The sequence below is a fragment of the Trachemys scripta genome, chromosome 6, assembly GCF_013100865.1.
Source record: "Trachemys scripta elegans isolate TJP31775 chromosome 6, CAS_Tse_1.0, whole genome shotgun sequence".
NCBI lineage: Eukaryota > Metazoa > Chordata > Testudines > Emydidae > Trachemys > Trachemys scripta.
This window is the reverse complement of record NC_048303.1, coordinates 117,012,958-117,039,512: the sequence shown is the minus strand read 5'-3', so window position 1 is coordinate 117,039,512 and position 26,555 is coordinate 117,012,958. Positions and strand designations below refer to the sequence as shown.

The following is a 26,555-nucleotide window of genomic DNA, read 5'->3' as shown; positions in this document are numbered from 1 at the left end:
AGGCTCCAGACTGAGTCCAATTGCCTACATTGCAATTTTTTCAGTCCGGAGCCTGAGCCCCACAAGACCAAGTCAGCTGACTTGGGCCAGCCGAGGATTTTTTTATCCCTGTGTAGACGTACCTTGAATGACTTCCAGATTGGGGGGGTGGGGCGGAGGGGAGTTGAGCACAGTCCATTGGTTTTACTCCGATTTCATTTTGCCATTTACCTGCAAGGAAATTCAGCAGCATCAAAGAGCAACTCTGTGCAACTAGTTAGGACCATATCCTGCTTGAAGGGGAGATGGGTATTACAGCAAAAGTACAAATGGCACCAATGGAAGATGAGTGTACAGATCAATGATAGGACATGGCATAGGTCTTTTGTATTTTACCTGTTTTCATACTGTAATGAAAGTGAGACATTTATTTAGATCTACCGGACATTCAACTCTGATCTGCAATGTAATCAACTGAATTAAATGATACAGTACAATGTACACCACTATGGACCAGACTGTGACTTGGATCAGACACCTACGCAGGGCCATAAGGGTGAAGTAAGAATCCCCCTTAAACTCCGGAATGGGCTACTAGGACCTTGGGTCCAGGCACGCGGGATAGGCAAGATCTGCAAGCCTAGCATTCATTGAGCCTGGCTCTGCACCCACAATGCACCAGGCAGGGCTTGCGTGAGAGGTGTTGCAATTTGCCACCATAGGCCAATACCTCCTAGAGTAAGAGGAAGCAAGGGGGGAGTTGTGCTTTACAGAAGCACAATCCCTTCCCTGCCCTATGCCTGGGACAGCATAGGCATGGAATTGTCCCACACACAAGTGTGTGACAAAGCTGCAACCTTAGTTACATTGTGTTCTGCTGGATTTTCCCTTTGTCTAGTTCTGAAATCAGGATGAATAACCTGTTGGCTTTTTATCCTGAATTCTTTTATTTCTCACGCCAGCCTCTGGGCACTATTTTAATTTTAGTTATACTAGTGTAAAACTAAAACCAGGAAACATAAGGAACATTTGCTCTAACGAAACAGAGAGCCAGGGATCCCATAAAGTCAAATATGTTTTAGTACAAGTGAACGTTTGGATCAGACGAGCTGCATGACTGTCTTCATCTTTTGCTACATCTTTCAGCAACTCGCATCAGCTTGGAAAAAAAAAATCTCCTGCAAAATCCTCTCGATTCTACGCAGAGCACTGTATATCAAGTTGTCAAGAAGACACAGTTTCCACTCCGCTTGCAAAAGCTTTCCTGAAGGCAGAAATCAAAGGCTTTGCACAAAGAAGTAGGCTCTTCAAATTGCAGAGTTTGAAGGCTGTCTAACCTTCTAAGCTTTGATGGTGCTGTTGCTTGTTCCAGTCCCTTCCCACAGCCCTCCCGTCATCAGTCATTACTCTTCACCAGACCGAAGAACAGCACCGCACATATCGTACGCATCAGAATCACTCAAATTAGATACCTCTCTGTAATCTGTGATCAGATGGAGACATTTCCATTTAAAATGTGTGCAGGGAAATTGCTTTTATAACACAAAGCTCTTTAGAGCCTGTCCATCATTATGTTTGCACACAATGGTTCAAGTTCTGCCCTCAAGCGTACATACGGAGCCCTACTGAAGTCAGTGGGTTGTCCGTGGGATACTGGGGGCATATTGTTTTCTCATGGTACAAACACATCTCTGTCTTGATGTTTGTAGCAAACTAGCACATTGGAACTAGCTTTCCGATTTCTTTTCACAAGAGTCAAAATGTTGCAAGATTCAGTATATTTCCACAGGCCTCGTTCCTACAAACAATTACACACATGAACAGACCCATTGGAAACAACGGAGCAACTCACAGGTGTAATGTTACTCATGGGAGAGTCTTCAGAATCGGGGGGTATGTTCAATAATTATGTGTTTTTTTATATAATGCATGAAAATATGGCTATAAATAACACACATTTCAAAACAAAGAGGAGAATGAACATTGGTTTAAACGACGCGTGTTAAAAATGGGATGTTACTGAATAGCATGAAAAATAGACAAGTGATTACAGCAGAGTGCAGAGAGACCCCATTCAAGATCAGGGCCCCATTATGCTAAGTTTTATGCATATATATAGAAAGAGGCAGTCTTGCCCAATAGAGATTACAATCTAAATAGGCAAGACAAAGAAACGGTGAGAGGGGAAACAGAGGCCTACAGAGTGGAAGTGGCTTGCCCAAGGTCACAAGGAAGGTCAGGGAACAGAACTTAGGTCCTTCAGAATATTAGTCCCGATAGCCCCGCTTTTTCTCGATGTAGAAAACTTCTCTCTACAAAGTGACCCCTAGTCAACAAACAGCCTCCAATCAAAACTGAGGTCCCCTGTTCAATAATTCTGTCCACATTTACCATAATTGACCTATAAAAATTCTGGGTACAAAACATACCTCCAGCTAATCAGGGCTTTACTTTTCTCGATTGCAATCTCCGCACCCACCATCCTTTTAACACAATCAACCGGCTCTGATTGGGCGGGATGATTTCAAGCAACGTTTGGTTGTGTGTGTAGTGCATTGGGACTAAAGGCTCAGTCCGACAGGGATGCAGACAACGAGAGCGAGCGAGCAGCACTGAACTGTCAGAGGACTTTGTGCTAGTACTCTCCCTCGTTGCTGGGCCCTCCCTCTGCCGACAGCCACTCCAGCCCTGCAGCAGTTTGCTGCGTCTTGTGTCTCACCCCTCCATCCAGGTCACATTTAGTCTCAACCCATCCAGGGTCATAATGTACCATCCTAATCACTCTCCACCAAGACACTATCAATCCATCATCTGATGCCCGTCCTGTGTGCTTCTGTTCAGAATATCCTGTCCCAAGGCTACTTTCCTAGATCCCCCTGATCCATTCCTCCTCCAGAACACCAACACTCAGGGCTGCCTCCTTGGTGTCTTGCCCCTCGACCCAGGACCACCACAGCAGCTCATTCCTCTCCTTTAGCCCTTCCTTGTCTTTGCTGCTCCTGGCCCTTTTGCCAGAGCTGCCCTCTCAGGAGGGGGATCCCAAAGCCCTAGGCCTCAACACCAAGACTCCTAAGCCCCCAGTCTCCTCCCACCAACTGAGCTCTCTCGGACTTCTGTTCCAGCCCCCTCATTCTCTCATCTGGGTCCAATCATTACCCCAGGCCACCTGATCCCCAGCTGAATAGGATCAGCTGGGAGGCTACATGATCCTCACAGGCAAGGCTGAGCCTGACTCCCCTGAAAGGGCCAGCCAGCTTGTGGCCAGTGCTTTGTTACTCGTGACCTGATAGCATGAGGGGGAGTCCAGCCTACAGGGCAGTGTTACAGTAATGATCCTGTGGCCAGCATAAGTCACGAGACATGGATGTTAGGGACAGTTTTCTTAGACACCCCCCCCACACTCACTGCCAACTGCAACTCTTACATGCACCCAATACCTCTTAAGTGTTTGCTGTATGGTGCAGGACATGCCGCCTCTCTTCCCCGTTGTTCAAGTTGTCCCAAGGTCTCTTATTGCCTTTGCAAAGTCCTGCTGGGCTCTGAGTGGCGGCTGAGCCAGCTGTGACACAGTGTGTCCAGGGAGGCAGCCGGATGTGAAGGGTTCAACTCCCCCCCCCATGCCATCTGGGTGACTGGGCTGGGCAATGTGAGAGTGATGACTGGGAGCTGCTACTGGGAGGCCCAGGCTTCTGCCTCAGGGGAAGATGCTGATGTTGGAGCCCTGCTAACCGGAAGAGAGATTTGCCCTGGTGCTGGCAAGAGCAGGGCCTCTGGACTCCTGATCCCCACAACCAAATTCCCTGCCCCTGGACCACCTCATCCCTACCCACAGAATCATTGTTTAGTTTCATTATAAGAAGTTCCAGGATATTTGGATTCTTGTATTTATTTATTTATTTATTTTTCAAATAAAACGGTGTGTTCAACAAAAAATATGTCTCCCGTATTATGTGGTGCATCAGATGGAGAGGGCTCTGAGTTACTAGGGAGAATTCTTTCCCAGGTGTCTGGCTGGTGGGTCTTGCCCACATGTTCAGGTCTATCTGATCACCCTAACTGGAGTTGGGAAGGAATTTCCCCCCAAGTTAGATTGGCAGAGACCCTGGTTTTTTTTCTGCCTTCCTCTGCATCATAGTGCACGGGTCACTCGCTGGTTTGAGCTAGAGTCAATGGTGGATTCTCTATAACTTAAAGTCTTTAAATCACGATATGATCACTTCAGTAACTCAGCCAGAGGTTAGGGGTCTGTTACAGGAGTGGGTGGGTGAGGTTCTGTGGCCTGCAACGTGCAGAAGGTCAGAGTAAATGGCCATGATGGTCCCTTCTGGCCATAAAGTCTGAGTCCCTCAGTTCAAGGTGTGTTGTCCCTCATTTCAGAGTCCAGAGGGTGAGACACATGAGCACACCTGAGTAGCCAACAGTCTTGGCTTGCAATAGGAGTCAATGGAAATCCGAAAAATAGCTGCTATCCACCATTTGCATTCACGATAATACATGTAAGGCTGTGGCCAAGGCACAAACCCTATCTCCAGCCCCACTCACTTTGCCTCCCTCCTTACAGAGCTCATTTCAAACCCAGTAGCCCATTGTGCACATACCCCTCTGGAAGCTCCTGAGCAAATAAGCCCTCGTGCGTTGGCTCTCTGCATTTCTGTTAGCAGCCTTCAATAGCTTGCAGGACCAAGGCCCATGAGCTGTACGGTCAGATCCCCAGCTCGCCACAAACTGAATACCAGCGCTATGTGAGCAAAATTGGCGTTAAACCCACCTTTGCACTGCCCTGCTCCTGTTGCAGCCTCTGTGCACCATCTGTCCCCCCCAGTGCTGGACTACAGCATCCTGGGGGCTACTCTCATTACACTGGCAGCAACCAGCCCCAGGGGTCCCGCATTAGCAAGCAACATAGACAACCTGAGACAGATTAAGTATTCCCTATCTCTTTCTTAAATAAAAACTGATCAATACCATCAAGATTTGCATACACAAGAGTGAACACTCCTCTTTATTTCTCATATCCTTTGAGTATGTATATAATATAACATCTAATAAAGAATATCAGGGTTGGAAGGGACCTCAGGAGGTCATCTAGTCCCAGGGCCGGCTCCAGGCACCAGGCAACCAAGCACATTCTTGGTGCGGCACCTGGTAAGGGGCGGCCAATCTTGGGGTTGCGGGGGGCAGCACGGCGCGGCATTCCGTGGGAGGCGGGCGCTCCGGCGGCGCGGCGCTCGGTGGGGAGCACTCCGGCGGCGCGGTGCTCGGGGGGGGGGGGGGGCGGGGGGGGGGGGCCCAGGGGGGGGGGGGCGGCACTTTTTTTTGCTGCTTGGGGCAGCAAAAAAGTTAGAGCCGGCCCTGTCCAGTCCAAACCAAAGCAGGACCAATCCCCAACTAAATCCCCAAATCACCCTCTCAAAGATTGAACTCTCAACGCTGGGTTCAGCAGGCCAATGCTCAAACCACTGAGCTATCCCTCCCCCCAATAATAAATAATCATGGCAGTTCCTGTCATATCATATTTGGAAATATATGCTGCACTGCATGGCAAAACATAATGATATCTGATACAACACAATAAAAAGGAACGATCAAGATACTTGCCTTGAATATTTTAGACACAGACATAGATTTGATAAGTCACTGAGAATTATTTTAATCAAGACTTCTTTAGCCTTTAATGTGACATAGCTTTTCTAATTAGGGATTGAAATGTTGATTTAACATTTCTGTCATTACAGATTAGATGTTGCATGTTACCTCTTTATTTAAATGTCCACAATCTGAATTTATAAAGGAATTTGGAAAAGTCAGCCCGGGGGGGAACGTCCTTACAATGAGCCATTCATCTTCAGGTCAGGTTTTATAATAACTAACTGCTAAGATAAGTGAGCTGAGTGGAGAAAAATACGATTAAGAAAATGGTGTTGAAAATGGAAGTCTGAATAACCATCGGAATTATAAAAAACTGTCAAATATCATCATAAGCAGGATGATATTTAAAATATCAAAACTGTGTGTGTCTAATACTTTCATATTCAGTCTTAAGCTTGTCTAAACCTGAGAGCATTGTACAGCTGATATTGTAGAGCAGAATCATAGAATCCCAGCTGGAAGGGACTGTGACGAGGCTTGTGGGGGGGACCCGGTGGAGCAGGGAGGGCCCGGGTCCCCCCAACCGGCTGCCACTCACCCGAGGGTGGCGGCCCACTCCCCTAACTGGCCACTAGGTCATGCAGCCCCACGGAAGGGGCAGTGATACTGACTTGCACCACTAGGCCACGCAGCCCTGAGAGAGGGCAATCTTACTGACTCTGGCCATTGGGCCATACAGCTCTGAGAACAGCCCTACTGACTCTTCCCGCTAGGCCTTGCTGAGCCAGGCGGCCACACTGACTCTGACCACTAGGCGATGCACCCCAGCCGAACCAGGAAGCCATGTTGACTCAGGCCATAGGGGCTGTCACCATGACTCTGGCCTTTGGGCTACACAACCTTGAAAGAGCAAGAGCGGCCATATTGATTTTACCATTAGTCCACACAATCCCAAGGCAAGAGGGGACAGGGCACACTTATCCCATGACAGGGACTATAAGGGGTTATCAAGTCCAGCCCCCTGCACTGAGGCAAGACCAAGTTTCATTGTGAGCAAAAATGTACTGGCATGAAATTTTGGTGCTCAGCTCAGCCGGGAATTGAAAATAAGTTTTGGGGCAAGGTGTTTAAACTTTATCAGTGAGTGGACAAAACTTATTAGGAAGATCAGTGAGAGAGGCAGTGGGATCCAGTGGATAGGCCTCAGAATTAGGACACAGGAAACCTGGGTTCTCTTCCTGGGTCTGCCACTGAGCTGATGTGTGACCTTGGGCAAATCGTTTAATCTCTCTGAGCCTCTGTTTCTCCTTCCCTGCATCTGCCTTGCCTATTTGAATTGTAAGCTCTCCCGAGCTGGGGCTGTCTCTTACTGTGTCTGTGCAGCACCTAACACACTGAGGCCCCAATTTCAGTTGGGGGCTCTAGGTTCAACATAGAATCATAGAATATTAGGGTTGGAAGGGACCTCAGGAGGTCATCTAGTCCAACCCCCTGCTCAAAGCAGGACCAACAACAACTAAATCATCCCAGCCAGGGCTTTGTCAAGCCAGGCCTTAAAAACCTCTAAGGATGGAGATTCCACCACCTCCCTTGGTAACCCAGGAATATCAATGATGATAATACGGATTGTGGGCCATCTCTCCTCTCATTTGTGATCACATAACACCACTGTTTTATCAGCAATTGCTAAACATGGAAAAGAACGATTAGGAAATCACACAATGTGTTTCTAGCTGCCCTCAATGTGATTTAGCAGTTGGAAACAAGCAGGAGGAGAAGCCCCATTTTAATCAGCCAGCTTTCCTCAAGTCACCAAGAAATGCTGAGAATCACTGGTTCAGGGCTACTATCAAATTACCGACATGGGGCCCGGTGCTACAAAGACTAGCTAGTATAGAGCTTATCATGAAGTGTAGCCTCTTGAAGGCACATTTGAAATGATCTCCAACAACCAACAGACTCCTAGCAGCTTGAAAAGCAAAACACTTTCAGTGAAATTTATTCAGAGTTGTAGTGGCTTCTCAGAGTGAGTGGGCTGCTGTCCATCTGCTCTGCCTTCCCAGTGGGAAATCAAATTCTAAGCGCTGGTTAGATCGATACTACTTGGGATAAATAGAAATAGCCTTCAGATTCCAATTCTGCTGCGCTGGACATGGACAATCTATATCACTTTTCCAGAAAGGCAAACGAGTAAAAGATGAAGCATAGTCCATGGGAAGAGCCGGCATTACCAAACGCCAGCAGAGAACATCCATTTTAACACAGGTTCTCTGTCTTTGCGTCTGTTTCTTAATAAAAATTGACTGTTGTCATCACATCTAGCGTGCCAAAGGACAGGGGAAGTATGCTCAGGCAGTGAACAATGATCTTCCCTTCCTCCTGGCACTTGATTTATTTTTATGTTCACCTCAGCCTTGTCTATATGCCAATTTATAACTCTGTTGACTCTGTTACCCTCAGACTCATCATTCACACATTAGAGGGCTAAAATTCTTCAGAGATGATTCAGGCTATAATTTTGAAACATCTTATTTCTCACCTTTCTGGTATTTCTTACACGCATTTGGAAAAAAAAGTGATTTGGGGGATGAATGAAATAATGATATATGGATTTCTGTCCTTTCCTGTGTTTGAGGTTCCCTAAGAAATTTGGTCTGGTTTCCACAGGAGACAGACCTCTATATTCCTTGAAAATGTGGGTATTAGGTCAGTGATAAATCCCTAAGGACAAATGTAAGACACAACTGAGGGTCAGTTGCCTTAAACCACTCACTAGATATTGCTGTCTGCTATAACTCCACCTCTTGAGATGTACTACTCTGTTTTTACAATGGTTTTGCAACATTTTGCCATGACAATTGATTAATCAGCCTTGGCCCATGTGATTATGTCCCATACCTATACAGCTAGTACTTTCTTCAGCCAGTCTGATTTCTGCTGATGAGAGCGGCTAACCAAAGCTCATTCAAGGCAATAGGAAGACACTCCTTGACTTCAATGGGCTTTGGATCAGGCCCATAGAGCAATTGATTGCACTCTCAGGGCAAGCTCTGGGAAACAGAAGGTAGGGAGTGGGTGCAGAGAAGCTCTCTCTTAGCAGCAGAAGGCACAGTGCTGGATGTGTGAGGCCAAGAGAGGTACCTATTACAATCACATGCTCTAGCTATCCTATCTCCCTTTGTAGAGGTTACTATCCTTGCACTATGGAGAGCAAGCCTCCTTGCTTGCATGGGGCCTCAGACAAACTCCATACCCAGCAAACAAAGGCCCTGGTTCCATGCAATGGAACGTCCCTTCATTGACTTCAGTGGGAGCTGGATCAGTCCCACAGAACGCAAAGACCAAGGGTATGTCTACACTATGAAATTAGGTCCAATTCATAGAAGCCGGTTTTATAGAAATCGGTTGTATACAGCTGATTGTGTGTGTCCCCACATAAAATGCTCTAAGTGCATGAAGCCGGAGGACCGCGTCCACAGTACCGAGGCTAGTGTCAACTTCCGGAGCGTTGCACTGTGGGTAGCTATCCCACAGTTCCCGCAGTCTCCACCGCCCACTGGAATTCTGGGTTGAGATCCCAATGCCTGATGATTCAAAACAGTGTTGCGGGGGGTTCTGGGTACATGCCGTCAGGCCCCTCCCCCTCCGTCAGAGCAACGGCAGACAATCGATTCGCGCCTTTTTACCTGGGTTACCTGCGTAGACAACATACCACGGCAAGCATGGAGCCCGCTCAGCTCAGCTCACCATCACCATATGTCCTCTAGGTGCCGGCAGACGTGGGACTGCATTGCTACACAGCAGCAGCTAATTGCCTTTTGGCAGTAGACGGTGCAGTATGACTGGTAGCCTTCATTGGCGATCTGGGTGCTGGCAGACGTGGGGCTGCATTGCATACAACAGCAGCCCCTTGCCTTTTGGCAGTAGATGGTGTATTACGACTGGTATCCGTCGTTGTCGTACTCCCGTTCAATCAGAGGCACCTGGGCAGACATGCTTTGTCTCCTGGAGACTCAGTCCTGCCGGCAGTCCTACTGAACCGTCTTGACGATGATGGCTAGCAATCGTAGTACAGTATCTTCTGCCAAGCACCCAGAAGATGCCGAGGGCTATCAGTCATGCTGTACTGTCTGCTGCCAGCTTAAGATGTAAAAAATAGACGGACCAGATTTGTTCTGTATTCATTTGCTTCCCCCTCCCTCCGTGGTCACCTGTGCTCTCCACGCTGGGCAAACAGGAAATGAAATTCAAAAGTTCACGGGGCTTTTCCTGTCTACCTGGTCAGTGCATCTGAGTTGAGAGTGCTGTCCAGAGCGGTCACAATGAAGCACTGTGGGATAGCTCCCAGAGGCCAATAACGTCGAATTCCATCCACACTACCCCAAATCTGACCCGCAAAGGCAGATTTTAGCGCTAATCCCCTCGTCGGAGGTGGAGTAAAGAAACCAGTTTAAAGGGCCCTTTAAGTCGAAAGAAAGGGCTTCGTCGTGTGGACGTGTCCAGGCTTAATTCGATTTAACCCTGCTAAAGTCGACCTAAACTCGTAGTGTAGACCAGGGCTTAAGACCAAGACAATTCAGGATTAAGGTACAACAGGTGTGGGGGTATGAATTACACAGCAATAGGGGATGCCTCTGACTCCTTAACTGTATAGCTCTCACCTGACAAACTTTTGACCAAAGTTTCCTTGAAAAATAACCCAAATCCAGATCCGCAGGTTGAGATATGACCTACCTCCTAGTAGGAGGAGGGAGCAAGAGGTTTTTGTATTCATTTATTTTGATCATAACAGGAAACAAACTCACTAGAGTGAATAAACAACTAATAAAGAACCTGCCAGGCTGATAAAAGAAAACCAACTCCATACCTAACAAACAAAGGCCCTGGTTGTCCGATCCCTTACTTAAATTAAAGTGAGCATTCACTCACATGACTTCAACATTAGTTAACTCACAACAGTTGTATCACCTGACTCCACCACCATGTTTAAACTGTAGAAGCACCTCACTAGATTCCCACTGGACCATTCGCCTGAATGAATGCTCACTGATTGCAGTAAGAGTTGAACTACTGGGCTAGGCTGAGAATTAATTCACTCCCCTGAGCAAGGGCTGGTGCCTATGTTGCATCAACCTGGGGTAGCTCTAGGGACTGTATGCCTCAGAGACACCCCTATAAATAACAATTCTTCCCTCACTTTCTTCTTGCTCCAGAGGGCAATGGCCACTTACAGCAATAAATGATGACACCTCCTCCTAGATCAGCGATGCTAACCAGTGAGTTGGGCAGGGAGAACCAACGCTCCCTCTAGTCCCTACCCACCTGCTCCAGGAATGGACTCACTGAGAATGCAGCACCTGCTCATTCTTCTGCACCTGCATCTGAAGTCTGACAAACCTGTATAGGGCGGTAAGGGAGGGATGGGGGATCCGCTTATACCCCATTGTGGGATTGTAATGCGAGACCAATCTGGCCCTGATGCCTTGATAAATAAGAAAGCTGTGTTCACGTGTGATATACAATCCGTGTCATTTCTTTATCAAAACAGGATACATTTCACAACTGCTGACTTGCTACTCTTCATTCTTACAGAGTTCAGCTGTTTTTGTCCCAGCTTCATCACAGCATGACACAAACTCCTGCAACATCTGTGCAGTGCACTCACCTCGACAAAGATGAAACATGGGATGATGGAATAACTTCGCTGGGTGTTTCCTAAAGCCATTTCTCATCACACCTCTTGGGAAAGCACTGTCCAAAACTTTACCAGGCTGAAAGAGAGAGACAAATATGTAGAGTAAGTTACATTCGACTGAAAGTTCTTCATTTAATACAGCCTGGAGAATATCATGGCAAGCTCATGTAGCAAGCAGAGAAAAGGAGGAGCAGAATATTAAGCGCTAGATTGTAGTTTTACAACCTGCCCAGTGTCTTGCTGCATAGCCCCTGGAGCAGCCTGGGAGGTGAGAGTGTGACTCAGACAGAGGTCACCAGGTTTAGGGTGGTGCAGATTACATCTCCCATTGAGCGAGGAGGAAGCAGAATCAAAATCTCAATCACAATTTGATCCTTTCTCTGCTTCTGGACCAGTGCAACCATGCACTGCTCCTTAACTCAGAGCAGATTGCAAGATCACAATCCAGCGCAGAAGTGATTGTACTGCCTGAGTCATAAATGGTTTAAATTATGTTTTATGCTAAATAAATGGTGAAATTGTACTTTAAAATAAGATGGGTTTACAGTGACCTGAAAGCCACGCTGTGGATGATCAAGAGATTTATCTGGGCAAATATGTCCAATTTAACATGCCAGCACAGCTTACTCAGGCAAAACTATGGACTTCAGTGGGAGTAAGCACCACACAATCGGCAGTGGAGAACTGGGCCCTTTCTGGAAAGTACTTTTGGCCCAAGGTTAATTAGTAATTTAAACCACAAAACCCCTTCCTGCTAAGCATTACTTTGAAATGCTGACTTGATACCAGTCAGCTCTGTGTTCTTGGGGAACCAGGGTGCAGTATCCAGCCTGACTCATGAAAGACCCCCCCACCCCCACCCCAAGCCTCTGCTTAAACCAGAACCCATCAGAGGAAAAAACTTGCAGAGAGCAGTGAAGGGCGTTGGGAGACACACCTAGACCCCTCCTGACAAGGGTGACAAGATTAAGACATCTCCATTAGCATACAAAATGAAGAACAGAGACAACTCCCCTAGCCCAATCTGCATGAAAGATGGGACAGGGAGACATCTCAATTTGCATACAGAATGGAGAACAGAGAACCGCACTGAACTCTGGGACCAGAAAAAGCAGGGAAACACTGCATCCTGGGAATCTCTGCTCCAGATGTTAATGAACTTATGCCTGCACACACCCAGCTCAGCAGTTATCAGACCAATTCTAGTAATGAATCCTTGATTGATATCCAAAATACTGAAGCAGACTAGTAAGCTCCCTGGAAGAAACCACCACCTATAGCCAAGAGTGATCAGCGCCTATTGTCTAGTCTAAAGAAAACCCTTGAGTCATCAGCTCACCTATAAACAAATCTCGTGTTCCCCCTTGAACCATTGTATTTTCTCTACAAAAATCCCTACTCACCCTCTAGTCAGGGTTCGGTTGCTTAGATCCAAACTATGCATCAGTTCCACTGGGACTCCATATTCTCCTGACTGATCGTACTGGGGACTCTACCTGTCTCCTGCCCTCAGGACCCTCAGCTACCACCATCACCTGGGAACCCCGACCAGTTCAAGCCTCATGGAGTGGTGAGATCGCCCCCCTCTTTCTCTCTCTCTGTTTTCCTTTCTACCTTAGGTATTAATCTTTAATAACGTATGTTATGTTGGTTTAGCTCTCCTTGTGTAGTTATCACTATTATTCAATAAATAACTTTTATGGCTAACTTGGTTGCTTCTCTCTCTCTTGCTGAACTTAACTCTTCTGTGATTTAGCTTCCCCCATTCACTCTACAGCAACGCTTCTTTTACCTACGCAAAAGATCCCTGCAGCGCCCAAAATACTATGGGGTTTGCTCATCGAGGAGGTTACTGCCAGTACCATTGTGATATGAGATGGGGATAGGGACGTGCTGAATCTGGGATGCATAAGGGTAACAGCTTGAAAATGCTGCTTGACACAGTCCATGGAGCCCAGGGGCATATAAGGAGAGGCAGCTTGAAAGTGCTGCTTCCTCTAGCCCAGTGAGTCCAAAGACATATAAGGGGTCAGCTTGACAGTGCTGATTAACCCGGTCTGCTCAGACTTGCTCTGTTAATATATGCGTGTGTGTGCGCGCGCATCCGGTTCTGGGGCTGGAGGAACCTAGCCCTAGGGAACCTAGGTCCTGCAGGATAGCTCCATTGGGAGGGGACTTGCAGAAGAGAGAAGTTGAGCTCCATATAAAAACACAAGTGACACAAGCAGTACATTGACAGAATTACAGAACACCCCGACCCCAACCTCTCAGAAGAGTCACCTGAATAAATGAGCATACCCCAAAGTAACGGGCAAATCCGGTAACTGACTATTGTAATTTTAATTGAACATAACCTGGTAACAATCTGCACTGAGACGTTTGATCTCTTCACTGTACACAATGTATGGAGAAAAGAACTCTAATGGGAGACTTAACTTGGGGTGTGCCAAGAGAGACTTAAAATGGCTTTAGAGATCAGCATTAGGCAGTGGTATAAACCAAAGAAAAAAACCCACAGTCGCCAGAGAGCTGCCCAGTCCCCTACCACACACACTCACACAGGACAATGCAAGGGAAATGAGAAGAATGGAAACTCTAACCACATTAAGATATAGCCAGGGTGCCATGGGACACAATCCCACCCTCAGCACTCTGAACCCAAAGAAGCTCTTCCATTTCAATTCCCAGTTACTGGGGCACTGTGGATTTTGGCAAGGCACGTATGGGGGTAAGGGCTGGTTTAAGTAGCATCAACTCCCGGCAAATTTTCATAGGATGATGCCACTTCACTTGCACAGAGACTTGCTCCACATGGTCTGTCTACTTTGAGAGAGGGATGGTAAGGCACTGGGATGCGGAGTTGATATAATCATTGCTCCTATGAACTCCTAACTAAAGCGGGATGAAATTTTTTGACTAAAACTTTTTCCAGCAAACAATGCAGATTCGATAATGCTGAAAAAGTTCACACATTCACAGCAATTTCACCAAACCGATTCAGTAAAAACAAAACAAAAAACCCCCATCAAAACGTTTCAATTTCTCAGGTTAAAACATTTCAATTTTCTATTAAATGTAACTTTATTTTGCAATTTCTTTTAATTTTAGTTTTTTTTAAAGTACAATAATGTCCCAAATCAAAATGAAATGTGTTGTTTGACCCAAAACAATTTTATTTTTCAATTTGTCAGAAAATTTCATTTTCAGTTTGAGCTGCAACACTTCTATTTTCTCGTTTTATTTTTTGGAATTGCCAGCAAACAAACAAACAAAAAATCCATATTTCACCTAGCTCTGCTCCTAACTGGGCAGGCGTGCAGGAGTTATTTCTGTTCTAAATGGCTTTGGGGATTGTTTGATGGGATGATAGGTTAAGGAAGAGTTCTTACTGAATTACAAGAATTGTGTGCATCATTACTACTGAAATCCTGCCATCACCTTTCTAGCAATGACCATGTTTAAGGATGGCATTAATACTGTTTCCCTGGCCAGTGCAGCCAGAGCATAATAATAACCTGATTTTGTCAATCCAGTACACTATGACTTAACGCCTTGCCTTCGATTCCATAGGTATACTATGGAAAACAGTAAGGAGGCGGGTGTTTTAAACGGAAGTAGAGTGCTGTGAGACATTTAATTAGGTTCAGAAGAATTTAGATCATGTGTGTAAAGAAACTGACTAGATTATAGCAAGGAAGCTGAAGGTCTTTTGTAGCACCATTGCTCTGCCTAATTGAATGCCGCAGCCCTTGCAATGATGTCAGAAATATGTCGTGTTTATGACGGTTCTTGCAAACTTACTGTTCACCATCAGTGAGTTTGTTACGACAATAATCTGCCTATGGAAAAGAAATGTATTTTATGGGCCAGATTCTCTCCTGCATTCTGGCCATTTGATGTTGTTCTGGAAACTCAAAGAGACAAGAAAGCAGCCAATCTGAGAATTCTCTCCCTATGGGGGACCTCTCAGCTGACACAGAGCTGACATAGCCAGCCTTTTCGCCACTCCTCCACATTTGGCTCTGACAAAGGGGTCAGGACAGTGGTAGGGTGGGTTATGGCTGAAATATGCCGCACTCGATCTGTCCCCAGATGACATATGATTCCTTGGAGGCCATTGCCAACTAGTCTAGGCTGCTCCCGCCTACGCTGTGATCAGAGATGGCACAGATCAGCCCAGGGAATCAGGGAGCCAGAACTAGATATTGGCACGGAGAGAATTTGGGCCTATATCTATGCATCTCACTACCTCTCGAGGAAAGCTTCTCTGTACAAACGATAGCGGATATCTTTCATTAGCATCTAGTGTCACCATCTCCATTTTTATCGTCATTTTGTCCTGATTGTTAACTAGGAAAAACTTGTTAAGATACCACTAGCTCTGACCTTTTAATGCGAGAGCGTGAACACTGCAATGTGAGGCGACTTGGTCAGACCTACAGGAAGGGAATATTAATATTACCCTAGCACTGGCATTATGTGAGGTGCTTCTACTCTTTAAACAAGGTAGTGTAGTTGAATAATACAAAGGCTGTGAATTAATTAGCATTAGTTAGTTCTCATCTTGCCTAATTCCCCTCACATACATTTTCAGAAAGCCCTTCAACTGCAGTGTGGGAGGTTATTGTCTAGCATCTCCTGGGAAAACAGGCAGAGCCATGGAATATATATATGAGCAAACTGAACATTAACTAAAAGGCAGTCAGAGAAAAGAGAACCACGAAGGCAAACACCTCAGGCCGAAAAGGTTTTATTACCACAGGGATCTGTCATGGTGGGGTGGGGGAGGGGGAGAGGAAGTCAAGGAGGAAAGAAGAGAAAATTCTAATAAATGGAACACTGCAGGTTATGTCCAGCAGAAGAATTTTTAAAAGGCACACTCAAGTGTTTTCTCAAGCCTTTTACTTTAGCACATGACATAGCGCGAGAGACGTGGCTGTAAGGAAAGACTACAAGAGCTGATCCGGTATATTTCCGGAGTAGCAGATAAAATAAGCGCTGATGGCTGCTGTGGCTTAAATCAACAAATCACCAGTTCATGCTTTAGGAGGCTTTGATTAGCCATAATTTTTTTTTCAATTAAAGCCTGTGTTGCCCCAATTGAATATTTTGGCTTTCCTTGCAGTCTTATAAAATGGATATTTCTGTTAGGAAAATCTTGTGTTGCTTGTTAAAGGTGCTGGATCAACCGCCCTGAAGAGTGAAATCCTCTATCCACAAAACCAGTGCCATTGACCTAGGTTCTTATGCTATGCTCATCACTGAAATATCTGAGCATAGCATCTACTTGGTGACTACCAACCCTGAAATGTAGTGCTCACCTATCGGGCTGAGATGGCTGGTAGGGCCCCTGTCCTGCAACTGGTCCATGCAGGTGGAACCTTGTTTCTCTGAAGAGTCCCACTGACTTCACTGTAGGGACCCAAATCTGTGCTCATTCAGCCCCAGATTTTTTACTGGGATTGGCAACAATGGTGCAAATCAGTGCTGTTCTGGGTTTTTTTCCTTCCTGTGTGCTTATTTGTAAATTGGTCTAATTTTGTATTCAACTCCTGCGAAGTTTGGTTGGTAGTCTGCTTTAAATGATAACCATTTTTTGTGCTAGCCGGTTTTCTCTCAGACATGACTGTTTACAATCCACACCTTTTGCAACTCCTCTTTCATTCCAACAAGAATCGTTTTGGATAATGAAACAGACCCAATTCCTAACCTGCACATGTTGAATCCCCATTTCACTGACAGGTCACAAAAACTGAAGTTAATGTGCGGCAGAGTGGCTCTGAATGAGCAGTCACACCATTTTAGTAAATTTGCATTATTAATAATTATTATTTGTATTACAGTAGTGCCTAAAGTCCTAAGTCAGGATCAGGGCCCCACTGTTCTAGGGGCGTTACATATACACAGTAAGAGGTGGTCCCAACCCCAACAAGCTTCCAATCTAAATGAACACAAAAAACAAAAGGTAAGATGGGAAAACAGAGACACAGGGAGGTGACGTGACTTGCCCAAGGTCACACAAAGCTCAGTGGCAACAGAACAGCTAGAACTCAGGGCTCCTGACACCCTGACCTATGCTCTATCCACTAGACTATGCTGTGACTGGGCATGACCATCACCGGGGAGCGACTGGCTAAGTGGCAGTTCTGCAGAAAAGGACCTGGGATTACAGTGGGCGAGAAGCTGGATATGAGTCAGCAGTGTGCCCTTGTTGCCAAGAAGGCTAACGGCATATTGGGCTGCATTAGTAGGACCATTGCCAGCAGATCGAGGGAAGCGATTATTCCCCCCTATTCAGCACTGGTGAGGCCACATCTGGAGTACTGTGTCCAGTTTTGGGCCCCCCACTACAGAAAGGATGTGGACAAACTGGAGCGAGTCCAGCGGAGGGCAACAATAGTATTCACTCCTCATTATTTGCTGTTAGCTGTTCCCTATTCATCATTTGTTTTGCTCTTCTAATCAGAGCCCAGAAATGATACATTGGTTAGTGAAGGAAGGACCATTTTCACCACTATCACAGTGTTCCATTGGCTTGGTGGATGCATGGCACAAGATTATTGTCCGTGGTGGTGCTGAAAATGGGTTTGTCCTGCTTACATTAGCAGTTAAATAGTTTGAGTACTGGTTCCAGGAGATTCATGGCTGAGATGTATTTTCATTGATAGGTCAATTTCTTTGGGTAAGCAGGGTTTAAATGTAGACTGGGCTTTGTGGTTATCGAATCTAGACCAGCCAGATGCTGAACTCTAGCTCTCTCCTTCTGTCTTCTCTCTAGAATGCCAATTGCAATCACCAATCATATTACTCGGATTCTAGAATGTATGATTCTCTTCTGGTGCTTCCTGCGTGTGTTAACTCTGAAGCGAGTGGCTAGAATTCTCTTTATTCTCCAGCCAGGACAAAAGGTTAATTACTATGACTTAATTCTGTAGAAAATCCCACCTTAGTATCCCTGAATCCCTTCTTTATAAAGTGGCTAGATTTTAATATGATACAGATCTTTGACCAAGATAAAATAATTTAAGCCTCTAGTGACCTTCTGCAGCATTTGCCAAAGTCTAACAAGTCAAATTAAGCTAAACTGATCTTAAACGAGATGCATAATATTCATACCAAGAGATTGTATTGATTTAACTAGCTCCCAAACTGATTTTGTTAAATCAATGCACTTTCTATGTGGAGAGAAGCCCTTAGGCTGCCACTGGGTCTGTGCACGTGGACTCCTATGCCTACGTAGTGCTCTATTGACATCAATGCCTGTGTGCTGGATCCAGAGGCAGGATCAGGCTCTATGCCTGTATTAAACTAAAGCAGCGGTTCTCAAACTTTAGCAACCCAAGGACCCCACTTTTGACGTAAAATTTTTCAGGGACCCCCAACCCCCCGTGCTCAGCCTTGCCCCGCCCCTTCCCCAAGGCCCCATCCTGCCCCTTCCCTTCTCCGAGGCCCCGCCCCTGCTCACTCCATCCCCCCTCCCTCCCTCACTCACTTGCTCTCCCCCACCCTCACTCACTTTCACCAGGCTGGGGCAGGGGGTTGGGGTACAGGAGGGGGTGCATGGTGCGTGCTCTGGGAGGGAGTTTGGGTGTGGGATGTGGGCTCTGGGCTGGGGCAGGAGGTTGGGGTGCAGGAATGGGTGAGGGCTCTGACCGGGTAGCGCTTACCTTGGGTGGCTCCCGAAAGCAACTGGCAAATCCCTCTGGCAGCAGCTCCTAGGCGGGGGGGAGAGGGGCGCAGCGCGTCTCCGCGTGCTGCCCCTGCCCGCAGACACCACCCCCGCAGCTCCCATTGGCCACAGTTCCTGGCCAATGGGAGCTGTGGAGTTGGCGCTTGGGGCAGAGGCAGAGTCTGGAGACCCCCTGCCTCTCCCTCCCCAGGGGCTGCAGGAACGTGCTGGCTGATTCCGGGAGTGGTGCAGCGCCAGGATAGGTAGGAAGCCTGTTCCCCGGTGTGCTGGGAGGGAGGGGGAGGAGTTGAGGGAGGGAAGGAAAGGAGGGGGAGAAGCTTCTCAGTGGGGCCCGTGAACCTTCTGGAGTATCCTTGGGAACCCCCAGGGGTCCGCGGGTCCAGTTTGAGAAATGCTGGACTAAAGGAAAACTAGAATTTGTAGGTATTAAATTAGCAATCATAAAATTCCCATGTAGTGCTGTTCAAAAATAGCAAGTAGAGTTCATAGAATCATAGACTAGGGTTGGAAGAGACCTCAGGAGATCTAGTCCAACCCCCTGCTCAAAGCAGGACCTAATTCCAACTAAATCATCCCAGCCAGGGCTTTGTCAAGCCAGGTCTTAAAAACCTCTAAGGATGGAGATTCCACCACCTCCCAAGGTAACCCATTCCAGTGCTTCACCACCCTCCTAGTGAAATAGTGTTTCCTAATATCCAACCTAGACCTCCCCCACTGCAACTTGAGACCATTGCTCCTTGTTCTGTCATCTGCCACCACTGAGAACAGCCGAGCTCCATCCCCTTTGTAACTCCCCGTTCAGGTAGTTGAAGGCTGCTATCAAATCCCCCCTCACTCTTCTCTTCTGCAGACTAAATAACCCCTGTTCCCGCAGCCTCTCCTCGTAAGTCATGTGCCCCAGCCCCCTGATCATTTTGAAGAGTGAATACTATTCTTCACACTTTCAAGGTGAAATTCACCACTATGTAAAGGGCCATCGCGAGAGACACTCTAAACACCAACCAAGACCCCAAATTATAAACACTCCCCCAAGCAGAGTTTTGACCCCAAAAGGGGAGAAGTGCCAGAGACTCCATGTAGTCCACTCAAGGACTTCACTATTGCCATGGATTTTACATAGAATATCAGGGTTGGAAAGGATCTCAGGAGGTCATCTAGTCCAGCCCCCTGCTCAAAGCAGGGCCAAGCCCCAGACAGATTTTTACCCCAGGTCCCTAAATAGCCCCCTTAAGGATTGAACTCACAACCCTGGGTTTAGCAGGCCAAAGCTCAAACCACTGAGCTATCCCTGCCCCCGAGGTGTTCAGGTGGGGGAGGTGTCCAGGTACTACAGGGATGGTCAGCCGTATAAATCACATTAGATTAGATTACATGCACCTCTTATGTGCATGTCATCACCTGGGGTGACTTTCACCCCCGAAGAACAGCCATAGCAAATAAAAAATGGTACAAACATGGCGGAAGTGAAGAATCACGTGGAAGTCAAAGGATCGTTCCCAAGGGCTGTTTTGTTGTATTCACTCAGCTCTGGTGTTTAAGTGTCATCATGGATGGGCAGGTTCACGTTGTGAGGTGCTTACATCCCTGCCAAATTGTTTAGCATGTCACTAACTCAACGTTGCCTGGAGTGACAATTCTTAAAACGCAGCATGAAAAAAATCAGTAAAATCACAGGGGTGAAGCTGCATTACCATCTAACTGATACAGCTGCTGTCTTCTTTTGTGATTGAACTATCAGTGCATGGTGGAGGAGAGGGAGGCAGATTACAGGATTCATTAAGAAATACTTTAAAATATCGTGCACTCTTTGTAAATACCACCACCAAATTTATCGTACACAATTAATGGAGCTGATTCTGCTTCTGCTTCTAACTTGCAATTAACTAAAAAGCCAATTATTCCAGCTCTCCTTTCATCCCTTCCAATTTTAGAAATTAATCTAATTGAAATAGTCATGCGTGTTCTTGGGTGGAAAAGGGGGACTATTTTTGGCCTCTATCCAATCACCTGAAGATGCTTCATCTTAATTTAGACTGATTAATGGGCCTTGCAGGTTCTTCTGAAACCAATGGGAAATGCAAGTACTCATTTCTTTATATCCAATCAGTTTAAAGCTCCATTTATTTTTGAAGCCACTTGCAACAAAGGAATGGCAGGTGTGGTCAGCAGTTAGGGCATAATTTGTAGGAGAAGGGGACTCTGAATTCCAGGAATAAATGGCAAAATTGGTCTAATGAAATTACAGTCGTTTAGAGTAATTTTAGGGACCGGTCCTGCAACAGACTGCACCCATGCATAGTCATTTATATTGGGACATTCAGGTCTCGCTGGCTTCCAGATCAAATTTGTTCAGTTTGCAAGTAAAGTGATGGTTTTTCTAATTTCCTGCAGATTCACGCTGGAACTTGAATGTCAAGCGCATTCTCTCTGTCTTCTGGAACATGATCATTGCACAGATTCTACAAATTTTGCCCTCAGTTACACTTGTACAATTCCACTATTTTTTGTAAGTTTGCAGCGGGCAACTGGAAGCCTGAGAATTACAGGCACATTTTTTAAATGTATTAAACAAAGAATGAGAAGAAACAAGGTTGCCCCACCAAGAGTCGCTTTAAGGTGCCTCTGCATATGGTACTCCCACCTAAGTACAAATTTCCAAGCAAGGCAGAATTATTGGATTTTGTTGAGTTTTCCTTCTATTCTAGTTGGACTGTTCCAGTGAGATGCAGCTCATGTTCACAGGACATCCGGTGAACACAAGCACAAGCGTTCATGGTACATCCAGCCCAGGCCATTTCCACAGCATGGATTTCTGTATGGGATCTATACTTCCGTTTGCGCATGCATTGGGTTTCTCTTTCTTCCTCAGCATATGCCCCACCGGTAGTCAGCTCTGCACAGTTCAGTATACGTCTGAGAGCAATTGTTTATAGAGTTACACTGAGCCACATTCTCTTTCCCTGTTTCAGACACTTTGTGCCGCTCAGGTTCTGTGAAGTGCCCACAATCTAGCCCTAACTGGCCAGCAGAGAATTCCCTAATGTAGCATAAAGCTGGCTCCTACACCATCTGCTCCCCTCACCCCGGTATACGGAGTACGAAGAGGTGCAATGGGGTGAGGCAAAGTACTCTTGCATGCCACCAATTCTCAACTGGCTGTCATAAGTTAGAATCACGTCCATAGGCTGCTCTGATTTATACTGGAGTCAGGGAAACTTGAGAATCAGGGAACTGTGACGGGCTCCCTGACTTCCCTCTGTACAGAGCAGATCTTCACACATGCCTCTCTCAATCTGAAGGGGCCCAAGGGGATGTGATTCTGAACAACTCCCGAGACAGATGTGGAGATCTCTTTGCAATTTTTCTTTCATGGTCTGGGAGCCCAGTGCTTTCAGGAGTGAGACTCTACAGAGTCAAGATATAAAGATATGGTGGGTCATTTGGACATCAAGACAAGAGTTTTCTCTGGGATCTAGGAATAATTTTAGAACTCTCTCCTCCACGGCAGGGAAAACAGCGGGGAGGCCAATCAGCTGGGACAGACATTGGCCGTCAGTCAGAATATGAATGCTACCTTGAAGGCTTTACATTCAAAACTGGGCAGGCCTCCCTCTGTGGTACATAATAAACAGAGGGAAAGAGACTCTGAGGACAAAACGCTTATTGATTTGAGCAGGCAGTCTGGAACAGAGAGAGCAAAACTGAGCAACCCATTGAGTACAAGCGCCACTACTATTTAAAAAAATAAACAACGACATGACCCCACTGCAACAGTTGACATTCAGGCTTGGGAGCATAATTTGTGTGTTAGAATCTCACTGCCCTGATATTCTCAGACTCACATCGGCAAGGAGTAGCTCCCATGCATCACTCAAATTAACAATGCCACATGGATAATTCTAGGCACAGTAAAATCAATGCCACAACCCTGACTTCCTGTGCTGTGCATCCACCCACCCCAAATTCATTGTGACAGGAGAATCCTTCAGGAGTCCCTTCACGTTCAAGAGAACAAGGGCCACCCAAAAGATGCAGATCTAAATAACATACCAAGATTCTGAGTCAAATCCAGAAAAAACTTTTTTGGCTTGCAGCACAGAGCTTGAAGACTCAGGGTTTTCCCCCAAAGATCAGTGGCAAGCAAGGTGGATGGACATCAACATCCCAAACAAACAGCTCTTCAAGGACCCAGACAAAGAAACTCGTGGCTTTACATTCCACTGGAAAATATGATCCCCTTTGAACTGCAGCCGCATATCACGTGGGAGATGTGCTTACCTCCCCCATTAATGGAGACTGAGACACAATCCTATGTGTGACTACAGACACAGCCTTCAAACTACGGAACACCTCATTAACCAATGTCCCAAACTATCCTATCCTCCTGACGATATCTCTGCCATCCATTCTGCTTTACCTGAAGCAGTCAATTGGATCACCAATCTAGACCTGGACATCTAACATTGCTTTTTTAAAGCTACACAAAGAAGGAAGAAGCAGCTAGGCAGGGAGTTGAGAGAGACACGGCACATCAGATGTGTGCACAGAAAGGCATTTATTTGAGTTTAGGACTAACCTACTTCTGTCTGGCTTGGTCAATACAATCTGCCTCCTCCTCCCCAATGCCATGCAAGGACAGGACACAAATGTAGCTCCTGCACTCAGGGCAGTGCAGGCCCTGCGCCCTCCTATCAGCCTCTGTGTTACAAACCACCCCCAAAGAGAGGAGATGGAGGCCAAGACACGACCCTGCTTCCCCTCACTCCCTGCACTGGTCCATGGAGTTGCCCGGGGGAGCAAGTGTAACCCATACTGGCAGAGTGTGAGCATCTGTCCCCCTCTAGTGGCTGGTCCACAGTCTGTTCCAGCAGTCTGTTAATCAGTCTGTTCCAGTATCTAGCTAACAACCCTTACACTTTAACTCAGGGGAGGGAGGCTCATGCTTTTAGTGCTGTCTGTCACAGCTCCACGGATAACCCAAGCCGGGCCGTTTCTCAAAGTGGAGGATTGTAAGAGATTGTGCAGCATACATATGCATTCCCTCTTGGCGCTCCCTCTGCGGGGGGGGGGGGGGGGGGGGGGGGTGCAGCTCTGCACCGTGTCCTACACACACCTGGGTGTTAATCACATAATCTGAGCCTTACAAAGCTTAAAATCCACCATTTATGTTATCCCTCATGTTTGCTTCCTAACAGAGGAAAAAAGAGCAAATGTGTGATGGCCGCCATCTTGGATAACACACTGGGGACCAACAGCACTAAAAGTGTGAGCAGCAACATGAGCTAAAGATCTCTAGTTTGAGCTGTGATTGACTCCTCCACAGCCACAGATCAGGCACGGGAGGGGACCAGTAACATATATTCACCGGTGGCTCCTCCAAACTCTATCAAAAACAAACGAACGAGAAACGACAAGTCAAATATCCGTTCTCTTCTGCCAGAAGGGGATGTCTGTGGAGATACCTCAACTCCTCTTACAACTGGATGTACAAAAACTCCTCAACCAGAATGCAGCGATCACAAAAGCAGTAAGGGTGGGGTTTTCCAAAGCACTGAGTGCTGGCCTAACGCTCCTGCCATTGAAGTCGATGGTAAAACTCCCACGGGGAGCAGAGTTAGGCCAAAGTTGAGCGCTTTCACAAATCTCAGCTGGCTCAATTCTAGCTACGTGCACAGGTTGCGTTTTTTTCTTAACCTACACATACTGATAGCGTAGGTGGTTCTCCCTCCCGCCCCCCAAATATCCTGGCATGGTAAGAAAGGAATTCCACAAGGACTTTGACAACGAGCCAGATGATGAAATAAGTTAGTAGGAGTCTGATCCTCTGGAGCTATCTCCACAACAATATCGACTGGCATAAGGGAGTGCCACAATGAGCAATACAATGATCAATGGGACTGGAGGGATTCATAAGGAGACAGTAAAAGAGCTAAATATATCTAACTTGCCTAAGCAATGACTAAAGGGGACAGGCCAATGGTTTGCATGGATCTGGAGACTGGAAACGTGGCAGGCCTGGTTTTCCGTTGACTTGAATGTTATGCCATCACTTACACTTGGGTGTATACGGATACCATTTTGATTTAGTAGCATTTTACACCCACTTTGCTCGGGTGTATATGATGACAAAGGTGTATGCAAGGCAGTGGGGAATCGGGCCCCAAGCAAGGAAAGCTCTGTTTAGTATGTCAAAGAGGGGCGGAATAATAGGGGTAATGGGATGAAATGTAGACAGGGAAAATGAGGCTGAAGATCAGTGAAGCCTTCCCGCCAGCGAGATATATTTAGCCTTGGAATGGTCTCCCAAGAGAGTGGCAGAGACCCCAAGCTTTTAAAACCAGATAGTACTAGAAAAATGTTCTGCAGTGAAGAATCCTGCAGTGGCTAGGGAATTGGTTGGATGAGCTAATATGTCTTTTCCATCTCTAATTTCAGTGATGAAGCATGTAGTCTGAGCAGCAATTATCACCTACGAGATGAAAAAAAAAAGATGCAAAGCAAACAAAAGTGCATCACCATTACAAAGGGGCCGGAATATAGGCTGCATCGTCCGATTCAAGTTTTTTTTTTTTTTTAAAGTTCCTGCTTGTTTGAATACTGCCGATTGCTGGTCATGTGGACTGGGCAGTCATACAGATGACAAGACTACCCAGAGTTATAATAGCTAATGCTAACAAAAATTTTGGAAGGATATTAAGCCTCATTCAGGGTTTAAGCCAATCTCTAGCTATTAGAGATGAGGATGAGGCCTAACGTGAGGGGCAGATTATTCCACATCTGCCGTCCTTACCCCTGCCTCCGAAGCAGCTGGTACAGCCCTGGTAACCAAACTGCTTCAGTTCACTACAAACGTCACATAAATTGCCAGGCAAAATGCACATGAGCCCCACAGCCACAATGAGCCATCTGCAGATTCATCATCCAAATCAGAGAGAGTTGGCTCTGCTTCTTCAGACGGCATCTTTCTTTTTCCCATTGCTGCGTGGCAGCACAGCAGAGCGGATGCTGAGCCAGAAGGAGCAGACACCTGGGGAGGAGGAGTTCCTTTGGTTTTGCATCAGCACCATTCAAAACACTCTGGGTGAACTCCTGGCCCTGATAAAATCAGTGGCAAAAGTCCCATTGACTTCAATGGGGCCAGGATTTCATTCTCCATTTCTAACGGGGCAATGGCTTCAAGCAGTAGTAAAATGTGCCCACTGCTACACTAACATGTGCCTTAGAATATCAGGGTTGGAAGGGACCTCAGGAGGTCACCTAGTCCAACCCCCTGCTCAAAGCAGGACCAATCCCCAGACAAATTTTTACCCCAGTTCCCTAAATGGCCCCCTCAAGGATTAAACTCACAACTCTGGGTTTAGCAGGCCAATACTCAAACCACTGAGCTATCCCTTGCCTTGCTTTGCCATACCATACCATGCCATGGCACGCCATCAAGCAAGGATTTACCAGGGACAGAAAAAGGCAACATTTTTTTTTTTCCAATGGAAGCCTAAATAAAAAAAAATCCTCCAATGGCCCAATCTAAAAACCAGGAGACAACAGAAATGATTGCCTTTGATCTGTGGCTTTGTCTCAGATGGACTTCCAAAGGATCTTAGA

The 26,555-nt window shown here is 46.4% G+C and overlaps 1 protein-coding gene across 3 annotated transcripts in view; it reads right to left on the bottom strand.

Annotated features, from left to right (window-relative positions):
* PLPPR1 (phospholipid phosphatase related 1) overlaps window positions 1-26,555 on the bottom strand; it is a 196,462-nt gene that overhangs the window by 111,083 nt on the left and 58,824 nt on the right. For all 3 annotated transcript variants that reach the window (XM_034773410.1, XM_034773407.1, XM_034773408.1), the window contains exon 2: window positions 11,234-11,339. In XM_034773410.1, the coding sequence (XP_034629301.1) occupies window positions 11,234-11,293 (60 nt within the window). In that variant the 5' untranslated portion in view covers window positions 11,294-11,339. The remainder of the gene's footprint in view (window positions 1-11,233; window positions 11,340-26,555) is intronic.